This window comes from Neofelis nebulosa, chromosome 18, assembly GCF_028018385.1.
Source record: "Neofelis nebulosa isolate mNeoNeb1 chromosome 18, mNeoNeb1.pri, whole genome shotgun sequence".
In the NCBI taxonomy this organism is placed as follows: domain Eukaryota; kingdom Metazoa; phylum Chordata; class Mammalia; order Carnivora; family Felidae; genus Neofelis; species Neofelis nebulosa.
Window position 1 is genome coordinate 43,702,424 of NC_080799.1, and position 24,781 is coordinate 43,727,204.

Sequence of the window (24,781 nt, forward strand, 5' to 3'; positions counted from 1 at the left end):
TGCCTGCTGCTGGGGAGGCGGCGGTAAGACAGACAGACAGACAGACAGACAGATGGGCCTCCCTCCGGGCCTTCCCCTGTGTTTGGGGAGACAGGAAGTTCACATCAGATGATGATCAGGGCTGTGAATATGTACCCCAGAGGAAGGACGCTCGATTGTGTGTGTGTGTGTGTGGGGGGGGGGGTGGCGATAACCCTCCGGTTATTCCCCAGTTCCAAATGCATAATTGGAGCAGACGTACTCAGCAGCTGGGAGCATCCCCACGTTGCGAGGATTGGAGCCTGCAGGTGTGAGGACAAAAGGGCAAAGGTGGTGGATGAGGGATGAGGTTAGAATGGCTGGCGGGGTGGGCGGCGGGAAGGACGGCCAGTGATACTGCTGGTCTGTCTGGTCTGCTCATTCCTTGGGAATGGGACTCCGCCCCTTCCCTGATCCCCAGCCACAGGCTAGGGGTCCCTGCTCTGGCGGTGGCGGGCGGTGGGGGGGTCACTGGCCTGTGCAGGTGCTGCGGGCTCACTGTGTGACCTTGGGCAGAGCACTTAACCTTCCTCTGTGGAGCCCAGCCTGCCTCCTGGGTGGGGCTGTGGCGGGGGGTGTCGCAGCTGTGCGGGTTCTGAGTGTGTGTCACCCTGTGGGGTTAGATCTCTCAGACACCAGCTTGGTCACTGGGTCGTCTGTGCAGAGGGAGTTGTGCAATGGGAGGGGTCAGCGCTGACAAAAAGCACCAGGGAGGACCATGCTGAAGAACCCCATTCGGGAGAGTGGCAGCCTCCTTCTCTAGAAAACATCTCCGTCTCTGCCCTGCTGGGGGGCCAGTACTGACTGCACCTGCTAGAAAACTGCCTCCTGGGACTGCACAGGGTGTGCCCTTCACCCCACGACTTCAGTCCCATCTCTGCTGGACTTCTTCCTGCATGGACCCCTCTGTGTCCCTGGTTGGGGCTGTCCCAGTCACCTGGGATCATCATCGGCCCTGGGGCAGTGCCTAGCACAGCCTGTGACCCATACACTCGGAGGCTAGCGGCCAGTCTTGGCCAAGGGCAAGGCCACGGTAGGTGAGCAGTGACTGAATGCTCAGTGTGTTTCTACAGGCAACATCACCCTGGTGGGGCAGGGCAGGAACAGGAGGCTTGGAGACGCCGGACACTTGCCTCAGGCCTCAGGTTCTCTCTGCCCACACTGTCTCTTTCCTCTTTTCTATGCCCCAAACGAGGAACAGTGGCCCTGGGAACATGATGACCATCTTTTGAGCACAGTCTGAAAGCAGCAAGCATGTTGAAGGGGCCTAGCAGTGGGCAGGCAGCTAGCTGAGTGGTCAGAGGGAATCTCCAGGCCCAGGGCTAGGGCGGACCTCGGGCTTTACTTACCTCTCCTGGCACCCCTGGCTCAGCAGGTCCCTGAGTAAACTTGGCCTAGGACCAGGCTGGCCTCCTTCTGCAAATTGGGCGGATGTGTCCAGGACATGCCCCTGGGGCTGCCTCTCGGGGGCCAGATCTCCAGCAGGACAGGCTGGAGGGCCTGCTGGAGCCTGGGTGACGCTGGTAGGGACGCTGTGAGGGACAGTACCTGACTGCCTGCACTCCACGGGCCCCATACAGGTTCACTGCGGGTGGGAAGGGCTGGAAGCACGGTCCTTGGAGGGGTGGAGGAAGAAGGGTGGTCCCCTTTCATCAGGAGCCTGGAAAAGGATGGCTATGGTCAGGGCCTGTCTGCCAGGGGCTGGGGTGGGAGTGAGTTGTCTCTTGTGGAAACATAGATCCCCCCACCTCCTTCTTGCTGGGTTACACCATAACCTTTGGCCTGCAGCCCTACTTCCTCCTGAGAAACAAAAGACTTTTTGAGAACCCAGCTCCCTCCCTCCCCCTCCAACGCCCCCTCCCTTGCCAAGTGGACCCTTGCAGACAAGTGTTCTGTTCAGGGGCAGACCGCTCCCCATGCTCCGTCAACACCAGTCAACAGCCGCCGGCAGGCCCGTGCACGCGGGGGCACCCAGGGCAAGGGAGGAAGTGGTATGTGTCTGGGATCCCGCTGATCCCCTGTAGGGGCCCGCGGCCCTGCTCAGGAGACGCTGGCAGCGTGTGTGAGTGACCCAACCGTGCTTGGGACTTGTGCTCACTCACGGCTTTCGTTTTCTCTGGGTGACAAGTGCCAGGGAGAGCCGTGACCTTGGTGGGGGTGCGGCCGATTCGTAGGTCCCAGGAACCCTGTGACTCCGTGCACGAATGTGGGCTGGTCAGGCAAGTGGGAGGGGGCGCCCAGAGAGGACGGTGGAGGTCACCGCCAAGCCAGCGTCCGGGTCCCCACCCTCATACGAGGTCCTGGTAGGGGACGTAACGCGATGAACCCTTTCGGAGGCCACCAGTTAGCGAGCGGCGCAGGGACTGTGTGCAGCACCCACGGGCAGGGGGCGAGCTCGCTCCGCGCTGCGCGTGCGCCAGGGCCGGTCTGAGAGGCCCTGCAGTTCCCCGAGGCTCCGCCAGGGGCGCAGCAGCGGCACCTCCGACGGCGAGGGCTGATCCAGCCCCCTCCAGGGACCCCGTGACCCAGCGGTGCTCAGTGGTGAGGGCCGGCGTCCTCCAGCCCGCTCGGCCACGCCGGCCCAGCCTGCCAGTACCCGGAACACAGGTAACTGAGGCCTCCTGGCGTCCGACGGTGCGAGGGCCGGCGGTGTAGGGGCTCCATTTGGTAGGCTTCGCGAAAGTGACCTGTTGCTCCCAGCCCCTTCTCCAGGGCAGCCCCGCGGGACCCCCCTGCTCCCGATGCCCCTGCCTCTTCAGCCTGCGGCCCTTCAGCGTCCTCAAGTTGCTCCTGCTGCCATCCTGGCCCACCTGGGGCACCAGGTTCTGAGGGCACCACCTTCTCGCGTCTGTGCCCACTTCTCTCCGCAATGGTGACAGCTCCTAGCTAGCCTCCCCCAACCCGTGTGATCTCCGCAAAAAAAAAAAAAAAAAAAAAAAAAAAGACCAGAAACTTCCCTCTGTGGTTCCTGCAGGCTCTGCTGGCTCTCGTCCCACAGATCCCGTGTCCCCAGCCACCTTTCCACTCCGTGAATGAGAGTAGTGTTATTTACCGCAGCTCCCGGGCTCCTGTTAACCGCACTCCTTGCACGCAGACCCTCGCACCTAGGCCTCTAGGCCAGCCAGACTCCACTCTGAAACATGCCCCCGTGTTCCCGCCTTCTATACTTTGATGTTCCTTCTTTCTCACCCCCTCCCCATGTGCCGGAATCCTTCTAGAAGCCTCTCCCAGTGGCTCTGCCCAGTGGCTCTCTCCTGCCCCCACGCTGCGGGGGCCCCGGGCTGGTCTCCTATATGTGTGCACAGACCGGGTCCCTGCGGTCCCCGCTTACAGGCCTCAGCTCACCCCAGGTCAGAGAGCTCCTTCAAGTCAGTGTCCACGGTGCACTCATCGTGTTCCCTCCCCCACGCTGAGCCCCATGGGAGAGTGCACGGAGAAGTGGCCGAGGAGTGTATGTTAAATTGCACTGCCTTCTGCTCACTCTGTAGGGGTGAGCGAGCCAAGCCGCACATCTGTGTGAGCGTGTCTGTGGTCTGGGAGATGCAGGGACCCCGGGACCACCTGTCACCTTACCCCAGCCCTAGGGTTCTGCTTACAGCAGCTCAGGGGCAGGAAGCACAGAGAAGATGGGGGTGGGGGTGGGGTCGGGGGTGGGTGGGAGGAAGGACTAAGGGTTACCTGCAGATAGGCTCCCTCCACCCCTACCCCTCACTGCCCCCCAAGGCCTGTATGCGGGCATAATTTGTTCCTCGTAAAATCACAGAGATTATCCATGCTTCAGAACCTGGGGGAACAGGAGCCCACAGGAGCCAGGGCCCTCGGTGCCCTGCACCCCCACTATGCAGCCTGCCTGCTGCCCTGGGCTGCCCCCTCCACCTCTGACTCCAGTGGCTTTTTGTTCCCTTAGTCTAGACACTGGGTTTTTGCTGGGCCCCCATCTCTGAGCCGGGAACTCCTGGTGTGTGTCTGGAAGTGGGGGGGGAGGGCAGAGAGGCTGGAGTCAGGGGGAGACAGCAATGGCTGGTAAGGGTGACATGGGCAGAGTCACTGTTCTCTGAAGAGGAGGTGGAGGTCAATCTTCAAGGTCCTCTAGCAGGAGCAGGAAAGCCTGCGGCTTAGGGAGGGGGCAGATGGGAAAGAGGAGGAGTTTGAGGCACCGGTCCCAAGATGCTCTGCCCTGGCATCTGGGTTCTGACTCTCCCTTGAAGGCCAAGTGCAACAAGCCCGGCTGTCTGTCCGGCCAACTGTGGTGATGGGGTGCTTCCCCTGGAAATGAGGGGTTGGGGGGGGGTGGCTGTCTGAGGGCGTCCTGTCCACTGGCCAGGCTGGACTTGCTTCCGGTTGGCGCGTGGGGAGATGCAGGCTGGGGACCGGTGGGCGAGCCTCTGAACCCCCAATCGTGCACACACATACACCCCACAAGCCCGCAGGGTCCTGTGCCTCTGCGGAGCTTGGGGTTCCTTAGCCTGCGTCAGATTCCTGGCTTCCAATGGAAGGTGCTCACAGCCACCTTCTGGCCCACGGGGGGCCCCGCCAGGGCACAGTGCCCTGCTGTGGGGCCATTAGATGATGCCCAGCCCTCCCCATGTGGCTGGGGGGCTTCTAGGTCCAGAGGCCTAGCTCGGGGCTGTGAAGCTGGAGGTCGTGGGGATGGTGTGGGGGCAGAAACAGCCTTGTTTCCTTTTTTTTTTTTTTTTTTCTTAATGTTTATTTATTTTGAGAGGGAGCGAGAGCGAGAGCCCAAGCAGGGGAGGGTCAGAGCGAAATAGAGACCGAGAATCTCATGCAGGTTAAGGGAACAGAGACAGAGAATCTCCTGGTCAACGGAGCCTTTTCATGTGTCCCTCCGGACCCTGGGAATCTTGTCTGCCCTGGCAAACCCTTCTGTGCCACGTTGCCCCAGGCGGAGCTGGTCATCAGGAACAAGGCCCTGGGTTCTGGCCAGCCAGGCCCCCGAAAGTCTTTCCTCTCCAGTCTCGTCCAAGAAGGATGAATAGTGAATACGCTGTCCCATGCCCACTGCCACCTCACCACAAAGAGCTTAGGAGCTCAACACCCAGAGGGATGGGGCCAGTGTCCACGTTGTTTGATAAAGTAGGAAAGTGAGGTTCAGAGAGACTTGACGCCTTACCTGCCAAGGTCACCTGCTAGGAGGGGGCAGGTGCTCCTGCCCCACCTCGCTGCCTACCAGGGTGAACTGGGAACAGTGGAGTCCGGGGGTGGGTGGGCTCGGTGGGTAGACATCTCTGAGGGGTCCCTCTCCAGGAGAAAACCGCATCCTCTCTGTGCGCAGGCAAATCCGGCATCTGAAGCGGAACAACCCCACACAAATCAAGGACAGCTGGGCCTGCCCTCGGCCGCAGCCCCCTCCTCTCGGCCCCCCTCGCAGGCTCCAGGACCCCCGCAGACTGCGGGAGTCGGGCGAGGGGGTAAGGGTGTGGTTCTAGCGAAGGGAGTTCTGGAAGCCCCGCATGTGTGAAATCTCCCCCAGCTGTCCCCCGTGGAGGGAGGGACCGCACGGTGTTAGGGATCACTTTCCAGAGTGGGGCAGCTGCTGACGCACCCTGCTTGTGGGGGCCCACGCTGGGGGTGCCCGCCCTGGGGAGGGGACAGTCTGCGAAAGAGGAAGAGAGGAGCCCGGGGGCGGGGCGCACACATAGACTCCGTCACTCACATTCTCACTCACAGCCAGGCCACTCAGTCACTCGACAAACATTCATGAGTGCTCACCGTGGTCAAGACTGACCCCATCCCTGCCCTTGCCGTGCTCACGGGGAGGTGGAGACAGATGGGGACCAAAATCACCCACCAAGGGAGTAATTACAGTCAGTGGAGGGGACTCAGATATAGCTGGGCAGCTGGGTCATGGGTCTGTGAGGCCAGGCTGGGCCTTCCTCTTGCCATGACCTCGCTCCCCAGGCCTCTTCCCTGGACTCGCCCCTGTGTCCCCCTCTGCTCTGACCTTCCCTGTCGTCTCCTCCAGGGACGGCGTTTACTAGCAGGCCGCAGCTCCGGCCACTCTTCCCCAGTGCTGCCTCCTCCCAGCCAGCTAGCACACCAGACCTGACTACCTCAATGTCTGATGGTTGGCCTAAGGAGGATGGACAGACGGACCTCTGCCTGGCCATCCTGCCTGGGCAGGGGGTCCAGTCTCGGCAAGGGGGGATTGAGCCATGTTGGACCCTGAAGGCCAAGGGGCCCTCCCGGGAGATCCAGCTGGCAGAGAAGCGGGCTGATGCATTTCTTCTTCGCAGTGGAGGTGAGACCAGACAGGGCGGGAGGTGAGCGAGCCTCTCAGGGTGCAGGGACAGCTACAGGACCGGTGCTCCCATGGCCTGGTTTCTTTCGACTCACTTCCTGCCATGTGGCTCAGAGCGGGGGATCCACTGTGTCTAGACCACACAGAGAGGTGCCAGTGGAGAGCTGGGGCTGGACCCTGATGGCAAGGTAGGGCAGAGGCAGATCGGAGGGGCCACTCTGACATCCTGGGCAGGAGGGAAGGCGGCAACCGCCATGTGTGAGGAGGCTTGCCTGACCATCACTTCCTCCAGAAAGTCTTCCCTGACCTCTTCCTCCATTCACATCCTTCCACTAGCTGGCCATCGTCAAGTGCCTATTTGGTGCCAGTCTCTGTTAGGTGCTAGGGACCCCCCCGATGAGCAAATGTCCCAAGGCTGCCTTCCTGGGTATCCCCAGATTTGCCCCCACCTGTCACTTGATGGATGGTGGCTGGAGGGAGGGGCTCAGCTAGGAAATTATCCTTGTCCCCGGACTCCATTCCCCAGCCCCCAGCATGTCCTGCTGTCGTTGATAAGTTGCTTCTGGAAAATCCTCAAGCAGGTGTGTGTGTCAGGGGTTGGGGGGCTGAGGAAAAGCCATTCTCAGTAGGAGGAACAGCATGAGCCAAGGCTGGGAGGAGGAAGCCACTCTCCCTGGGCCAGGGCCGGGAGACGGAGGGGCCGCCAGGGTCGAATGCTGGAATGGAGCCCTGAGAGGGGCCTGCTGAGACTGAGTGGGTGCTCCAGGTGGAGCAGGGCCCCACCCAGGACAGGTCTAAGGAGAACCAGTCTGTCTGGAACAGATCCCCTTTTAAGCTAGACCAGAAGAAGAACTTCCTGTGACCCTGTGTGTATCAACATGCACCCCAGACAGTACTGTGCCAACGACCCGCCTACAGGGCTCCTGGCTGAGTCTTGTCCTGACAAGCAGGTGCAGGCCTGTGTCTGGGATCCGGGCTGGGGCCCTGATCAGCGGCCTTCATGCCACTGGCTCTGCAGAGCCCCCTTAGTTCAGGGCTGCCTCTAGGTGGGAGACCTGGAAATGCCTGTGGGTCACAGAGGCCCCTGGCCTTTGGAGAGGCCCCAGGTTTCTGGGACTTGCCCAGATGCCATTGGTCCCAGGAACAAGCAGAACCCAGGGCAGTGGCCTCTGAGCAGCTAGTGAGAGGTCGGCCTCTCCTAGGAGCCCATGCCCATGGGGCACCAAGCTTCAGTGAGGAAGCCCTGGGCAGAGACATAGAGACGACACCATTCCTTTTCCGTCTCTCCCTGGGACTGTTGCTCCCGGAGCCCTTTCCTTCTCTGCTTTCCTTGTGCTGTGTGGGGGGTTCAGTGAACCTGGGGCTGCATAAACTCCCCACAGAGTGTCCAGCGCCCAGCAGGTCCCATAACTGTGAGTGGCCCCTGGCCCCTGAATGTCACTGCACCTCAGCAGGAGCTCCTAAGATAGAACCCGGGCTCCTCCTTCCGGTCTCCCGTCCCACCTCTCCAGAATCTTCTCATCTACAGGAGCCACGTTGCCAGCATTAGAGATGGGTCCCTGACATCCCAGGGCAACGCCAGGTGGACTGGGCTGCAGAGACAGACGGTGTGACATGGTAGAAAGGGTCAGGAGACAGATCTGAATGGGGCCTTGGGACAGACGCCTGTCCTCCCTGAGCCTGCTTCCCAGGACCCTAAAATGGTAATCGTATTGGACAACCGTCTCCGGCCGCCAGGGTTGGGACCCTGATGAATGGCAAGCCAACTGTCAGGAAAGCGCGCCCCATTCTCCCCTCAGACTTCCCTCAACATTCCCGGGAACGCCGTGGCGCAGTAGGGCCCGGGGCCACACTCACCCGCGCACCTGCTGCTACGCCCTTGTCCGGAGGGACTGGGATCGGCCTTCTAAGAGCCGGTCCTTCATCTCAGTCCTGTCACTGCCCTGAGACCCGACCCGTCGCCGCAGCATCCAGGAGCGCAATGGTGATGACCCCGAAGCCTCGCAGGCTGGAGCTCAGGTCTCCAAGAGGGCGCGACAGGTAACCTCTGCGGCTCCAAATCACGCCTCAGCCGCGGCGGGCGCCTGCGAGTCCCGGGCCCGGGAGTGGTCCAGGGGGCGGGGCCTCCGGGCTGGGCGGGGCCTCCGGGTCCCGCCCCGCGGCGGCTTCCAGCCTGCCGAGTAGCGGGGCGCAGAGCAGAAGCCCGGCGCCGGCTGGCTGAGCGCGGCACGGGCCGGGATGCGCTCGCTCCTGTAGCCCGCGTTCCACCGTCTGGGCGCAGCACCACCCTATGGCAGGTAGCGGCGGCCTGGGCGGCGGGGCCGGGGGCGGCCAGGGCGCGGGGGCCGGGCAGGGGGCCGCGCTGCGGGTGCCGCGTGCGCCGCTGCTTCTCGCCGCGCTGGTGCTCGGCGCCTACTGCCTCTGCGCCCTCCCCGGCCGCTGCCCGCCGGCCGCCCGCGCTCCGGTGCCGGCGCCCGCTCCCGCTGAGCCGCTCCGCGCCGTCGGCCCCCGGGGGGCGCCGGGCCTGCCTGTGGCCAGCGGCCCGGGACGCCGGCGCTTCCCGCAGGCGCTCATCGTGGGCGTGAAGAAGGGCGGCACGCGCGCCCTGCTGGAGTTCCTGCGGCTGCACCCCGACGTCCGCGCGCTCGGCTCTGAGCCCCACTTCTTCGACAGGTGCTACGAGCGCGGCCTCGCCTGGTACCGGTGAGCGCCCTGGCGGGTGCCTTCCAACAACAGGGGAACGCGCCCCTGGGGGTCTCATTGGGGGCGCGGGGGGGGGGGGGCAGGTGTCCGGAATCCGGGCTGAGACCAGCCTGGTTGTGTGTGTGTGTGTGGGGGGGGGCGAAGCTTGACCCCGCGGACGCGGGCCCCCCAGCTTTGGGTTTTCGGAAAGGAGGAGCGGTCACTGGCCGGGGGCTCCCAGAAACTTTGAAACTCCAGGGGAAACCCTGGTTCAGGGCTGCTGAGGGGTCCCTGCAAGAGTGGCGGGGAGGAGTTTCAATCCTACACCAGTAGTTTGAAGCTAGTGGGGTTTGAGTGGCATAAGAAATGCTTTATGCTTATCGGCGCTTCCCCACTGGATCACCCTGGGAGAGCATGTCTGACCTCCGGCCAATCACCCCAAGAGTTTTCCCTGTAGCCTCCTAGAGAGCGTCTGTTTCCTCCCCCAGAACCCCAATCCCGAGAAGAGGAGTCCTTCTCTGTGGTCCTGGGGGTCCGGAGAGAGTCATGGCTTTACTTAGGAGGAAGGGGTGGGGATTGGGGCCCCAGCCTCGCTCAAGGGGCTCTGTAGCTGTCCCGCTGCCTGTCTGGCTGGCCTTGGGGTGCTGTGGTAGAATGTGGGGGAGCACCCCCACTCCGGCCCCCGCTGAGGCAGCGAGCATGAGGCCCTGCCCTCTGCCTCCTTCGACCGTGCACAAGCCTGCCTGTCCCTTCCTGCGGGGAAGCGAGGGCTTACAGATGGAGAGTGAGTCACCCCACTCCCCGCAGCTTTCACCTCATCCCCAAACTATGGGGCAGAGAGGACCCAGCGCAAGGTCACCTGGTGAATTAATGGGGAGTGGGGGGTGGCAGGACCCGGGCTTTTGACTTTCAGATGTACCAGTTTCCTCTTCCCAGATACCAACCCCCCACCACCCCTTCCCCTTTGTTATCTTTGCATTTTGCATTGAAACCACTCACGGGTTTGGAGGGGCCCCATTGAGAACGGGGGTCCCGGTTCCTGAGCTCTGAAGGATTACTGCTGTCGAGGGTCTTAGGGAAGCCAGATGGTGAGGGAAAAGTGAGTCTATCCTTGGACCCAGTTGGCTGAATCCCCCAGCATGCCTGGTGCTCAGGGAGAGACGCTACCCCACTCTGACGGTGCTGCAGCATCCAAAAGCATCCCTAATCCCGGGATGCTGTTGATGCTGTTGCCCTGCAGAAGGAGAGGAAGAGGAGGAGGAGAGAAGGAGGGGGAGGAGGAGGGAAGGAGGGGAGGGGACAGGAAGGAGGGTGGAGGACACACTGTTAGCTATAGCAGACTTCAGAGCCCATCACTGACCCCATGAACTGTAACTACAAGGAGCTGTGGGGAGGCACCGGGCTGGACTAAGGAGGGGCTGCTGCAGAGGCTGGTCTCAAAGAGCCTGGGGTCCAGGGGGGCTGTGCAGGCCCTCCCTGGGTGCATGCTCCCGCTCTGGAGAGGACGAGGCATCTGAGAGGCAGGGGGCAGATTCTCAGCTCTGGGTAGGGAGCTCCTGGGACACTGGGGTGCCCGGCGTGGGGCCCGGGGGATTCCGGGGGATTCCGGAGCATGTTTGGTGGAGAAGAGACTTTGTCCTTCCTCCTTTTTAGAGCCACCTCCCCTGGGGGGAGGGGCGGATACAGAGGAGGCAGAGGGTCAGGTTCCAGTGGCCTCCAGGAACCCAGAGTTGTCAGGGCTGGCGAGCACTGACCCCTCTGGCCAATGCAGGCTGGCTGAGCTTCTGAGGTACGTGTGTCCAAGTGCCCTCAAAAGGGCTGTGGCTGTGTAGTGACATGTGTGGAGGTGGGCTTGGTATTCCCCTCGGTGGCCCTGTGCCTCTGGACCTGTCTCTCCTTTCAACCGGCTGTGAGGATGCACTGAGCCTCTGAAAATGCCCACCCGCCTCAGTTTCCCCCAGTGCAAAGACGTCGGCCAGCCCCTGGGCGTGGTCTGGCCGTGTTATCTGCTCTCGGGACCCTGATTTTGACCTCCAGCGAGCACAGAGCCCTGTTCTGGGTGGGGAGTCGGGGCAGTGTGTAGAGGAGGAGCAGCTAGTGCCCCCATTTGAATTTTTGGGACCCCCCCTCCCCCCTTGCTCACGGGGCTGTGACCAATCTCATTCCGGGCAGTGACTTTGGTCCTTCCCGTGGACTGGGCAGGTAGGACCTGCTCAAAGTTGATTTTGGCCCAACCGTCCCCTCTCCTTGGGCTCTAGGAAGTTCATCTCTCAGGCTCCTGAGGGTCCTCTATCTTGGGGACTGCGACCTTCAAGGGCGCCCAAACTCAGCATTTGTTCCTTTATTCACTCACTCTGTTTGGCAGGTGCTGAAGTCACACAAACCCTTCCAAGTCTCAGTTCAGGGAGGAGTGCCCTATCTAGGGACAAGTGGGGGCTATACTTTGACCCCAGTGTTTTGGAAAAGCGAGAGGAGAGGGGCGAGGGGTGCAGGGGTGGGGGACACCCCCCCCTCGGTCCTGGGGCCCAAGCAGGAGCAGTGAAGGAGGGGTGTGAGTATGTGGGGGGAGGGACCCCGGCTTCTGTGGGACTTATCTGTCCCTGCTCACCCGGAGACAGAGACCCCTGTGGCAGGGCACTCAATGCCCCCATGCCCCCAGCACTGCAGGGTTCCACCTGGAACTGGAACTGGTTTCTGCTGGGTCCCAGGCAGGCTGGATGGGGCCCAGGAGAGGTGTGGGACACGGAGCGAGGCCCAGACAGAGGAGGGAGAGTCGCCCAGGGCTGGATTGAAGCCGCAGGGAAATGCAGACCAGATGAGCTGTGGGGGTGGTGCGTGCGTGCGTGTGTGTGTGTGTGTGTGTGTGTGTGTGTGTATGTGTGTGTGTGTGTGGGGTGTCCATAGAACAGCTTGTCAGATGTTTGCTGTGTGGGGGTCAGTATCTTGCTCCTCGTATCCTCCTCGGTCTCTGCCACCCCACAAAAGCCCCCATCCCTACCCTACTCCGAGCTCTGGCTAGGCCTGGGGAGAGTAATTGATCCCAAAGATCTTGGAGCTCAAAGCCAGTTTGCGGCAGGAGTGGGCCAGTAGAGTCTGCACCGCCCCCCCCCCCATCTCCACCCCTCCCCTTGGCGGTCTGGAGGCGTGGCTCTGCTTCTGCTCCTCTAACTTCCTTGGGGAGAAAGGTGCTGATGTCAAAGCTGGGTGGGGGGAGTTCCCTGAGCCATCGGAGCGGGTTCCTTCCCTGAGAAGGACAATGAAAGGAGGGGTGGTGACTTCTGATGCTGTGTGGCACTGCGTCTCTTTGTGGGTGTCAGCAGTGAGGCTCAGTGCAGGGACACCCACCCCTTATTATGAGTTCCCTCTCATGGAAAGGGACCCCTGTTGCCGTGGGCCTCAGCCCTTGGCGTTGTCACCACCCGAGGTCTCCTTGAACTTGTCCCTTTGAACGGGGAGGACCGGGGTCTGCTCCTCCCTGGGTTCCCAGCTGCGGGAGGCAGGCCGCGAGGTGCAGGGGCTCTGGCAGCGGCAGGTGCAGGGCAGGGCTGCGGACTAACGTCCACCCTGGTACTTCCTGCTTCCTCTCGGAGCCTCGGTGTGCCTGCCTATGAAATGGGGCAGTGAGCAGCTCACAGAGATGGGAGAAGCAGACTTGTCCCCATGACCTCCCAGACCGGCTCTGCCCAGGGCCTTGTTCTGAGCGAGTGGGGAGGCTCCCATAGCTAGCAGCCCATTCAGCCCACCGGCCGCCCCTGGGCCCCCGAGGTGGAGTCAGGGAGCCGGTGGCTTGTTCCGGACTCACACGTGCGCACCCCCCATCCCACCACCAGCACCCTCCAAGCTAAGCGCCCCAGCTCGTGGGTCTGTGCACCTGTGTGCCCACCTGTCCTGGGTGTTTTGGGGTTTTGAGCAGGAAGAAGAGACTCCCAGGGGCTTGAGACCCTGGAACCTGCAACCTGAGCCCCACCTTCCTGGCTGGGGCCAGTTGTGGGGGGGCTGTCAGAGGGGCAGGAGGACAGGAGGCAGGGCTAGCTGGGCGGAGGCCTCCCCTCCCTCTGCCTCCCACAGATCCCGGGAGCCTCTGCCTCTGTTGACCTAGTTCCCAGCCCTCCCTCGGAGCTGTTTGCTCAGCTGGCCAGGCCGCGCCCTGCCCACCGCACACTGTGCTACCTGGCTGGCAGGCGTGGCTGTGGGGCACTGGTTCAGGACGGGCTTCCCCAGGCTTGGCGTGGTCAGGGCCCGACTCCCCAGAACCTTGGGATGGGGTCCGTGCTCCCCTCCCCTGGTCAGCTGCAGCCTTGCACGTTGGGGTCCAAGCCAGGTCTGGGAGGCCCAGGCGGCTGGGGTCTTGGGACGGGTCCTCAACCACCGCTAGTGGCTTTTGGTATTCTGGTCCATTCTGATGTGTGTGGCCCAGGTCAGCAGGGCTGTCATCAGAGGTGGGAGAAGGCTGTGCAGGGGAGGGAACGAGAGGGGATACTTGTCAACAATTAATGGCCTAATTTAAGGGATGCCATCAGCCCCTTGCTGTGTGTGTGACGGGAGGTAATTACGGGGCAGGGGCCTGCGGGGGGGGGGGGGGCGGGGGGGCTGGTTCAGCCGTGTGGGCAGCAGGTCCAGGCCGCTGGCCTCACGAGGACGGGGTCTGGCGTGGGCACGGTCCGGCTCTGGGAGGGAGGTGGGTAGCCTGGCAGGACAGGCCCCTCGGTGCACCGCCTCACAGCCTATATCTGGCCACCCAAGCACCTAGGGTGGGTGGGTCTGGTGGGGAAGGCTTGCCTGCCCTGGAGGCTCCCTGGAGGAAGGGGAGGTCAGCCCTGGCTCCCTGGGGGTCAGTCCCCACCCTCACCTCCCTCTGCTCCCACCCGCCCCACAGGAGCCTGATGCCACGCACCCTGGACGGGCAGATCACCCTGGAGAAGACCCCTAGCTACTTCGTGACTCGGGAGGCCCCCGGCCGCATCCACGGCATGTCCCCGGCCACGAAGCTGATCGTGGTGGTGCGGAACCCTGTGACACGGGCCATCTCCGACTACGCCCAGACGCTCTCCAAGACCCCGGGCCTGCCCAGTTTCCGTGCCCTGGCCTTCCGCCACGGCCTGGGCCCCGTGGACACGGCCTGGAGCGCCGTACGCATCGGCCTGTACGCCCAGCACCTGACCAACTGGCTGCGGCTCTTTCCCCTGTCCCGCTTCCTGTTCGTCAGCGGGGAGCGCCTGGTCAGCGACCCGGCCGGGGAGGTGGGCCGCGTGCAGGACTTCCTGGGCCTCAAACGCGTGGTCACGGACAAGCACTTCTACTTCAACGCCACCAAGGGCTTCCCCTGCCTCAAGAAGGCCCAGGGGGGCAGCCGCCCCCGCTGCCTGGGCAAATCCAAGGGCCGGCCCCACCCCCGCGTGCCCGAGGCTGTGGTCCGGCGCCTTCGGGACTTCTACCGGCCCTTCAACCGCAGGTTTTACCAGATGACCGGCCAGGACTTTGGCTGGGACTGAGGAGGGCGGGCCAGCCCGTGCCCGGCCCGGGGACCCTCGCTCACCTTAATTTATGCCGGCCGCCGGGCCGTGGAGCCTGCAGACAGATGATGGGTAGGGAAAAGTATTTAAGGAATAAAGCCTGGGTCTGTGTTCTTCCACATAATCTGGAAGGTGGCCAGACGGGGGCTGGAGGTGCCACCGCCCAGGGAAACGCTAACCATACCACCTGTCTCTACAGGGCACCGTTCGTATGCCCAGAGTAGTCCAAAACCCAATCCGTAGACATCCCTTGGGGTGTGCAGTGAGCTTGGCCACATGTCACACATGAGCAACTGAGGCTCAGAGAGGTTTAGGGCCTGCCCAGTGACGCACAGCTCAGACTCTGGAGGCCCTCCTGTCCGCCCTGGGATGCTGAGCTATGCTGGAATGTTGTCCCCGTGCGACAGATGAGGAAACTGAGGCTCCAGGTTGCCCACGTGAGGGCTGGGGGGGGGGATGAAAGTTGGATCTGGCCAACTCAGGGCTGCACCCACGACTGCGGCTGATTTCGTGTCTTAGTGCCCATTGGATGCTCCCTCCTGGGAATCTGGTGAGGTTGCGTTACACGGAGTGTGACGTGAGGAGCAGCAGCGGGGTATTGGTTTTAAGCATCCCCAAGTCCCTGGGGACAGTGTGGCACCACCCACCACAGGCCACACCCATGCTGCCACTCCCACCCTCCAGACCCTGCCCGCTTGGGGGGACTTGCCCTCTCAGTGGGTTCCACCCACTCCCCCAGGCCCTGGATGCCCCAGTTCTGCTGTGTTCCAGGAAGGGCTCCCGCCCTGGGGGGATGGGCAGAGGTGAATGCCCATCTGGGGCCCAGCTGCCTGCTCAGATCCTGACTTAGGCCAGCCTCGGGTGGGCTAAGCTGCCCTATCCGCCCCTCTGCCCCTGGGAAGGTGGGGGCCCCTTCCTAATGACTGTCACCTGCTCCTGGCCACAGTGTTGCTTGCCAGGTGCCCATAAACCACCCTGACAATGACCTCCGGGGACCCTTGGAACCAAGCCTGGCATGCCCCGGCTGTGCTGGGTCCTCACAGGACCTGGCTGCGTCCTCTGCGCCCCAGGCCTTGGGTCCATATCAAATCTTCAGCCCTGCCTGTGGCCTTTCCAGCTCTGGGCTAGTTGGAGTAGCTGCCTGTCCTGGGCCCCGGGGTGGAAATGAGGGAGGATTTCCAGGGGAGTGACCGCTTACCTTCCAGGCACCTTTTCTGGCTAACCGTGAGCCAGCGGGCCCAGCAGTCCCGGTGGCTACTGTCTTTGTCACATGACCTTACCAGTGGTAGACACCTGGGGTCACCTGATTGTCTGTGAGAAGAGGCTCGACAGGAAGTGGGGAGGGAGTTGGGGGCATCTCTCCTCAGCGGCCCGGAGCCTGCCCCTCCGTCCTGCTGGTTCTGGGCCCAGAGGACACTCCTGTCTGGGTTGTCCTGAGGGGCCAGCACTGTCAGGAAGCTCTGCCGTCGGGGCCAGGCCAGAGGCAGGACCGGGGGCTGGTCCTGAGACACCCTGGCGGAGATGCGGTGGCAGATGTGGGCAGATGCGGCTGAGACACAACTGCAGGCCCCTCCCCGGCCTGGATCTCTGGGAGATCTCTGGGAGGAGGGGAGGGCTGGCCCCAGAGGGCTGGCCCTCTGGGAGGAGGGGAGGGCTGGATCTCTGGGAGGAGGGGAGGGCTGGCCCAACGTGCAATGACGGTGACGAGGCAGGGCCTCCGGGCCCCGCCGGATGGCAAGGCCTGGGCTTGGCGTCTCTGTCCCCATTCCCGGTGCTGGGGCCCCACTTAGCGACCGTGTGGCAGCCAGCCCCGGGTGTCAGGGCGGGAGGGAAGGCAGTTCCCAGCCTGGGCCATGCCCACTGCTTCCCTCTTCCTGGACACACCCTTGTCCAAACTTTTAGCAGCTCTGGCCCTCTGCGGCTTGCCCCCACCCCCAGCCGGCATGCCACCCTCACCCCTATGCTTTTGCCCCCACAGCTCCTTCCACCTGTCTCGATCTGCGTAGCCTTTGTACACGCTGTTCCCTCTGCCTGAAATGCCTTTCAGGCACAGAAGGTGCGGGCTGAGAGGGGACAGCCTAGGAGTGCGGAGGCTGTTCCCTCACACCAGTCTCCTTTCCTCCCTATAGTTAGAGCCCCTTTCCCGAGCCCACTGACATGACCCACTTTTCCCTTCCGGAAGCTTCTTGGAAGCAGAGCTGTGGGAGCCACCAGTTTGTCTGGCTCTGGTGCCCAGAAGGCAGGCTGGAAACAGTGTGGAGAAAGGGTGAGCTGGCTGGTCCCAGTCCTCCCCCATCCCCCTCCCAGTGGAAACTGGGCCCGACCGCCGGCCAGCGCCCAGAGCCAGGTGCCCAGCTGGGCCTCAGAACACACTGAGGGCAGATGCGGTGGGTCTTCCCGGCTGTGTGTGGGGGTGGGTCTCCGTGGGAGAGTCATCGGCCTTTAATTAAAGTCCCTAAATTGTTTCCCCAGCTGCTCAGTGGGTTTTCCATGTTGGAATGTTCCAGATGGAGCACAAAGTGCTGATTCAGTTACCTTCTTCCTGTTCTGCTCAGTGGGGGAGAAAAGGCCGGGGACCCCTTCCCTGTTCCTCGCAAGCCAGCCAGACTGGGATGAGGTGGGTGGGGGTGGGGGTGCTCACAGCCTTGGGTGTCCAGGAAGGGGCCTGGAGACACCTGGGGAGGGGGCGGCTTCTACCGCACCTGCCTCAGACCTTCAGGCCATGGTCGGTACAGGCTGGGGGTCCACGGGGTCCTTGCTCCCCGACCCCCAGGACAGGCAGGTGCATCTGGGTGAGGATGGGGTTCTTTACCCTGAGCCTTACACATGTGGGTCCTGGAGATTCTGAGCAGACCCTGCCCTGAGTGGCCTCTGTGCCAGGCTGGAGACAGGAGGGTCGGGACTCGGATCTGCCCTCCCTGTCGGGAGCCAGTCGCCGTCCATGGGACCTGGCCGCCTCCCTCCCCTGGAGCCCCCGGAGCCCCTGGAGGAGGCTCCACAGCCTGGTGACCCCCGGACCCCATCTGCAGCCACCTGCAGACCCTTGTCCTCCTGTGAGGGGGTACCTCTCTCCAGGGCTGGGGGGTCTGGTGGGCTGACCTTGCTGGCTCCCCTCCCAGGCTCCAAAGAGTGGCTGCAGGACCAGGTGTGGAAGGGGAGGCTAGGCCCTGGGGAAAAGTCTGGAAAGAGAGGTACTGCTCTGGGCAGCACCTGTGAGCCCCCTTCACCCCAGGAGGAGCGGTGCTTTGGGGACGGGCCTGGTCCACCTGGGGCTCATGGCTGGTCTCCGTGTCCCAGGGTAGACACCTCTGGCACCTGTCCCCTCGGCCAGATCCAGAGGCCCTTCCTGAAGTTTAGACGGCCCTGCTCCTGGGAAGCTCCCCGTTCCTCTTAAGAAGCCGCTGGGCTGCGGTGTCCAAACAGCTCCTCCTGCATCTGCACCGGGAGGGGCCAGGAAGACCGGGCAGACCCTCGGTGCTCTCCTCTGGTGGCCGTGGCAGCAGCCTCTGGGACGCCGGACCCCCTCTGGGCCTTTGGATACTGCGCGGCAAGGGGCTGGCAATTTGCTGACATCATTAACCCAGTGGTTCATTTCTGTGGGACTCTCCCTTTCTAGAAGTTTTCTCTTAAATTGGCAAGGGCTGACTCCTGAAGGCTCCTTGGGGGCAAAGGCCCAGGCCAGGGGGTGCGCTGGGGGCTGTGGGAGGCTGGGATGGAGGGACCGGGAAGGAGTCAGCTGTGGCCTCAGGATCCGGTGCCTCCGTGGGCCCGCCTCGGCCCTTTGAACCGCAGGACCAGTGGATCCCTCGCACGGATGTGGCCGTGGCAGGGGCCTCGCCCTCCCTCCTGCGGGAAGCCGCCACCTCCTGCGGCCCGCAGCCCTCAGGCTCCTCCCCGGGGCTCTCTGGTTCTGAACTCAGGCTTTCTCTATTTCCTTCGCGTCTGTCTTACTTGTGCTCTCAGAGGAGGGTGGCCACCCTCCACAGGGCCGGAGAAGCACAGCACTAACCACGCAGGCACCAGGATGCACGGACGAGGGGATAGGGCAGGGAGTGACAAGGACAGCCGTGGGAAATGATCTGCACCCTGCAGGAGGCCACACGCCAGGGCTGCGCAGCCCTCCAGGCCCGCAGGAGCCAAAGGATGGAAGCAATGCAGGTGACTATCAACAGACAAATCGATAAACAAAACGTGCTCTGTCCCTGCAACGGACTATCCTTCCGCCACGAGACGGGTAGAAGTCCTGATACACACCGTATCTTGGAAACATCCGGGTAAGGAGAGCAGCCAGACACAAAAGGTCACCGATCGTATGGTTGCATTGATGTGAAATGTCCAGAACGGGAAAATCCATACAGACCCAAAGCCAAGGGTGGTGGTTGCCGGGGGCTGGGGGAGGGGCCTGGGGGGGGCGCGTGTTTAATGGGCACGGAGTGTCCTTTTGGCGGGGGATAAACACGTTTGGGAACTAGGTCGAGGGGGCGGTCACACAACACTGTGAGTGCACTAAATGCCACAGACTCGTTCACTTTAACACGGAATTTCCTTCAACGTGAATTTCATCTCCCTTTTGTTTTTGAAGTTACACATCTCTTTATTGTGGGACTTCTCCTTTTTTTTTTTTTTTAATACTTATTTTTTGGGAGAGTGAAAGCAGGGGACGTCAGAGAGAGGGGGACAGAGGATCTGAAACAGGCTCTGTGCTGACAGCAGGGAGCCAGACCGGGACTTGGACCCATGAACCGTGAGCTCATGACCTGAGACAAAGTCAGACGCTTAACCGACTGAGCCACCCAGGTGCCCCTCGTCTCAATTTTTTTTAAAAAAGGACTTCCGTAGGGGCATCTGGGTAGTTCAGTCAGGTAAGCGTCTGACTCTTGGTTCGGCTCAGGTCATGATCTCACGGTTGCGTGAGTTCGAGCCCCGTGTCGGGCTCTGTGCTGGTGGAGTGGAGCCTGCTTGGGACTCACTCTCACTCTCTCTCTCTTTCTCTCTCTCCCCTCCTGCCCCTCCCCTACTCATGCTGTCTCTGTCTCTCACAAAAGTATACAAATGTTAAAAATTAAAAAAAAAAAATGACTTCCATAGAAAACTCTGACATATGGGGATAGGTTATTAATTCCCCAAGGGCACGAAGGATCCATTGAGAAGTGCCCACCACAGGTGTAACGGGACGAAGTTACAGGGAGCGATGGTTCAGGGGCATAACAGCCAGAGATTTCCTCCCGTGAAGTGTGAGGGGCCGGGCTCTGCAGCAGGGAGATGGCTGTGTTGGCAGCCCTGCAGGCCACAGGGAGACCAGCTTGGGGAGACCAGCTGGCAGGGGCTTGCCCTGGCCCCCCTCCCTCCGTGCCCCTCAGAGACCCTGGACTGCTCCCAGTGCAAAGCTGTGGAATCATCTGGGGCATAGTCGATGCTGGGCAGGCTGGCCTGGGTAGAAGAGGTTTGTTTGAAACCCCAGGTGGGCTTGAGGGTGGGCGTGCCGGGCAAGGCCAGTGTCGATTCCCAGAGCCCGTCTTCTGGGGTTCAGGAGCACGACCTGCCCTCTGGACAAAAGCTGCCGGGGCCGTGTCTCCACACACACTGTGGGCAGAGCCTGGCCAGGAATGCCCGGGAGGCTCCGTGCCATGGGGACTTTGCCTATAGCAGCCACCAGGAAGACCCCACAGATGGCAGGCCATCAATGCCAAGGAGACCCTCCAGATGCCTGTGCACCTGTGGGCCAGCCCGCATCAGATGACTGCCCCTCCTTGAGCCCTGCCGCCCTGGGACGTTCCGCCCCCCCCTTTGGTAATGATGAGACTCCTGTTCCTCGGCCCCCAGCACAGGCACTTCCCAGGTTGCCAGGGCCTTGAGACAAGAGGCTGGGGATTTTTTTTTTTTTTTAAATAATACTGCTTAATCTGAGCCACATCGCATATGCTTTTTGTTGGAAGAGCCGTACGAAAACAGTCAGTCAACCCAGACAGTTAAAGCAAAACTGTTGTCAAGAGGATTTCATGTTCGAGTATTCCGATTAAGAGGAAAACAGGATCTTGTTCTCGCTGCCTCTCTGCTCCCAGCCCTGCCGTGGCATCTGACAGCCACGCACCGGTCAGACCCTCCTGCCTCTGTTCCAGCTTCCAGGAGTGAGGACGGGGTGTTTGAGGGAAAGCCTGTCTGGAGATGGACGCTTGGACCATCCACGGAAGGGGAAGCCCGTCTTCCAGGGGAGGACGGCACAGTGGGCTACTCCTTTGCCAACCGCGCCAGTTTGTTTGGGAGAAGCATCTGGAAACTGCCTGATCCCCAGTCTCACTGTCTGGACTTGGGTTGGGAGGCGGGGGGGGGGAGCCCCCCATACAGGATGTGTACAGGGGAACTACTGCTCCTGTCACTGGCTGGTCCTGCCAGCTGCAAAGCGGGGAGACACGCAGGCTGACGAGAGAGCATTGCTGGGGTACAGACGCACAGGCAGGCCCAGAAGAGCAAGAAAAAACAAATCCGGGATTCCTTTGCCCCTAAGGAGTTCACCACCTCATGATGCGCTCCGAAAGAGCCCAGAAGTCCGGGGAGTCAGAAAGATCGGGAAAGAAGGAAAGGAGACAGACGCCAATGATGATAATGCCTACTGGAGTTTCCTGGGCGCAGAAGAACCTATGAAAGTTCTCAATACGGTGCCAGGACGAGGCAGGTGTTCGACCAGTGTTACTTTATTTATTTTTATTTTATTTTATTTGTTATTTTATTTATTTATTTATTCATTTTGTTTATTATTTATTTATTTTGTTTTATTTTATTTATTATTTTATTTTATTTTATTTATGTTTATTTATTTATTTATTTTTAACGTTTATTTATTTATTTATTTTTTTTTTTTTTAAATTTTTTTTTTTCAACGTTTTTTATTTATTTTTGGGACAGAGAGAGACATAGCATGAACGGGGGAGGGGCAGAGAGAGAGGGAGACACAGAACCGGAAACAGGCTCCAGGCTCCGAGCCATCAGCCCAGAGCCTGACGCGGGGCTCGAACTCACGGACCGCGAGATCGTGACCTGGCTGAAGTCGGACGCTTAACCGACTGCGCCACCCAGGCGCCCCAACGTTTATTTATTTTTGAGACAGAGAGAGACCGAGCATGAACAGGGGAGGGTCAGAGAGAGGGAGACACAGAATCGGAAACAGGCTCCAGGCTCTGAGCCGTCAGCACAGAGCCCGACGCGGGGCTTGAACTCACGGACCGCGAGATCGTGACCTGAGCCGAAGTCGGCCGCTCAACCGACTGAGCCACCCAGGCGCCCCTATTTATGTTTATTTTTGAGAGAAACAGTGCGAGCGGAGGAGGGGCAGAGGGAAAGGGAGACACAGAATCTGAAGCAGGCTCCAGGCTCCATGCTGTCAGCTCAGAGCCTGACGTGGGGCTCAGACTCACGAACCTCCAGATCATGACCTGAGCTGAAGCCAGTCGCGCAATCGACAGAGCCAGCCAGGCGCCCCAATCAGTGTTATTTTAGTTCCGCATCAGGTAGCTATGTCATTACCCTGTTTTGCAGATGAGTAAACTGAGGCCGAGGAGGGCCACGTGTTACAGGAGCTGGCAGGGCACACATAGCCTGCTTCATCCGCTCACGGCTGAGCCTCCGTGCCCAAGCTGCAGTGGGAGGGGGCTGTGTGCATGCCCCCTCACAGCCATACCCTGGGTGGACAGGGGTGGCCGGCGGAACCCCGAGATGGCTCCCAAGACTTCCAGCCCTTGCTATGAATGTCTATAAACTGCCCGCCCCTTCCCCCCTCGCTGCCCCCCCACCCCCCGGCTTCGTGGGGGACCTGTGAATTCAATGCATGTTGCTAATCAGCAGACTTTGGGTTTCATAAGGGAGAGAGGCTGGAACGAGGCTGACCTAATCCCTGGGGCTCCTGGAAAGGGGTCTAGTTTAATAGGTTGGGGGTGATGAATGTTGTGCAACCGGTCAGAGGGGTGGGTGCACAGCTTTGGGAGTGCACTAAATGTCCCTGAATCGTTCCCTTTGAAATGGCTAATTTTATGTTCTATGAATTTCACCTCTTAAAAATCAGAAACAGAAAGGGAGAGTCTTAGCATGAACTGCAGCAAATAGCACACACCGGGGTGGGGGGTGGGGATTCAAACAACACACGTGTACTGCTCACAGTTGTGAGGCTGGAAGTTCAGGATCAGGGCGCTAACAGGTCCGGTGTCTGGTGGGGCCGGCTTGCTGGCTGGCGGAAGGCTGTGGCTCGGGCCTTGAGTGGTGGAGAGCAGAGAGAGGAAGCGGTTCCCAAGCCTCTTATGATGGCACTGGTCCCCTTCCTGAGGCCCCACCCTCATGGCCTTATCACTCCTAAAGGTCCTGCCCCTAATGCCGTCACCTGGGGGCTTGGGTTTCAACATATGTGTTTTGGGGGCACCTGTGGTCCATAACGGGGGCTAGAAAGGCAGGGACAGAAGTCAGAGAGACCCCCTTGCTGGCCTGGCAGAAAGCAGACAGCATGCTGTGAACGGGGGGGGCCCCGTCGAAAGGAGCCACAGGCTGCCTCTAAGAGCTGAGAGTGGTCCCGGCCTGGCTGGCAGAAAGCCAGGGACTCAGTCACGCTAGGGAATGGATTCGGCCGACAGCTGCGTGAGGCTGGGAGGAGCCCCCAGACCCCAGATGAGACCCCCTACCCTGGCCCAACCTTGATGGGAAGCTTGGGACTCCTGACTCGTGGAGATGGCGAGGCCCCAGTGGGAGCTGGATTTGTGCTCATTTGTTACACAGCATCGGAAACTAATACAACACGGTGAGCCAGCTAGGAAGAATGTTCCAGAAGTGGGAAGCCAGGCTGACGAGGTTCATGCTGCCCTCACTTTCTGGATCGTGAGGTGCAAAGGATCCGGAAGCTAAGGCATGGTGACTCTGTCTGCACCAGTGGTTCCTGCCCGTGGGCCCACGTGGGCGGGCGGCTGTCCCAGGTCACCTAGGCTGCCGCTTCTCCCCAGGCGGGCTGGGAAGGCTGGCGCCGCTCTGGGTGAGACCCAGTGGGGGTGCAGTCTGGTTTTCATTAAGTATCAGAAGCTCAGCGTTAATCCGCGCCAGAAGCAAACATTTACTCCCCGCCTCGCTGTAAACACGAGTGCTTTGAGACATGGGTCCTCAGGCCATTGGGGAGATGTGCGTGGTCCTTCAGAAGCTCCTGTCTACACAGCAGAGCTTGGGTCTGGAAGACAGGAGGACCGGGGTGCACACACCAGACCTGACGGTGGCTGTGCGGCCGCGCCAGGCCCGAGCTGGCGGACAGTGGCAGGCGCGGCCTCCATCCTCGTCCAGGCAGCGCGTAGGGGTTGTGAGAGGGCATGCCCTGTCCCAGAAGCTTTTCGGGGCCGTTTCTAGTCCCATGACCTGCTTGATGTGTGATTCAGGCAGGATCGACTCTTCAGGGCCCGAGGTCCTGTGCTCTGTGAGGGACCCCCTCCCAGCCTTGTCCGCCAGCGGAGTTGGAAGCTGAGGCTGGAATTCAGGCCTTCGGTGTGGGGGGCAGGGGGTCCTGCCCCAGCAGACAGGATGCGAGGCCACGGAAGCATATCTGCTGCAGGGGTCCATGGTGAACTGCATAGTGTTCCCCCCAAATTCGTGTCTACCCAGAGCCTGTGTCCGCGACCTTGTTTGAAATAGGGTCTTTGCAGATGCAATTAGTTAAGGACTTCAAGATGAGAGCATCTTGGATCAGGGTGGGCCCTATCTCCAGTGACTGCTGTCCTTCTAGGAGGGGGTGGCCACATAGAGACGCACAGAGAAGGGGCAGAAACACTGAGGCTGGACGGCAGCTCCAGGAGCTGGAAGAGGCAGGAAGGGGCCTCCGTGTTTTAGGGGAGCCCAGCCCTGCAACCCTTTGATTTCATCCTCTGACCTCTGGGGCTGTGAGACATTACATCTCTGTTTTCAAAGCTGCGTGGCTTGTGGTGCTTTGTTGTGGTGGCCCCAGGACTCTCACCAGGGTTGGGGAGAAAGAGTCCGGGCTTCCCCCACCCTGTGAAGGTCCTGGACTCGGGTCGGTGCCGGGTGTGGTTGGCCCATGGGTGCGGGGGACACAGCAGGACCTCAGTAACACGTGTGTCCCGCCTGTGGGACAGACACATGACTTCTGTTTGAGGGCCTGCCATCCACCCGAAGTCGCCCGCCGGCCACGTTGAGGGAGGGAGCCTGGGGTTCATTTCCCACCGCTGCCTTAACAAAGCACCACAAGGGGCGCTTGGCTGGCTCAGTCTGTTAAGTGTCTGACTCTTGGTTTCGGCTCAGGTCATGATCTCATGGTTTCCTGAGTTCCAGCCCC

General features: G+C 61.1%; 1 protein-coding gene across 6 annotated transcripts; it reads left to right on the plus strand.

Annotated features, from left to right (window-relative positions):
• The first annotated feature begins 364 nt into the window (after positions 1–364).
• On the plus strand, positions 365–14,596 carry HS3ST6 (heparan sulfate-glucosamine 3-sulfotransferase 6). 6 transcript variants are annotated; one of them, XM_058710101.1, is made up of 5 exons: positions 365–2,625; positions 4,922–5,014; positions 5,312–8,317; positions 8,951–8,980; positions 13,836–14,596. In XM_058710101.1, the coding sequence occupies exons 3-5, from the start codon at positions 8,028–8,030 to the stop codon at positions 14,449–14,451; spliced, it is 936 nt and encodes a 311-aa protein (XP_058566084.1). In that variant the 5' UTR covers positions 365–2,625; positions 4,922–5,014; positions 5,312–8,027; the 3' UTR covers positions 14,452–14,596. The 6 variants fall into 6 exon arrangements, with proteins under 6 accessions (XP_058566084.1, XP_058566083.1, XP_058566085.1 ...); XM_058710100.1 differs by lacking the exon at positions 365–2,625 and having other exon boundaries at positions 4,895–5,014; XM_058710102.1 differs by lacking the exons at positions 365–2,625; positions 4,922–5,014 and having other exon boundaries at positions 5,323–6,277; positions 7,806–8,317.
• Positions 14,597–24,781: the final 10,185 nt, after the last annotated feature.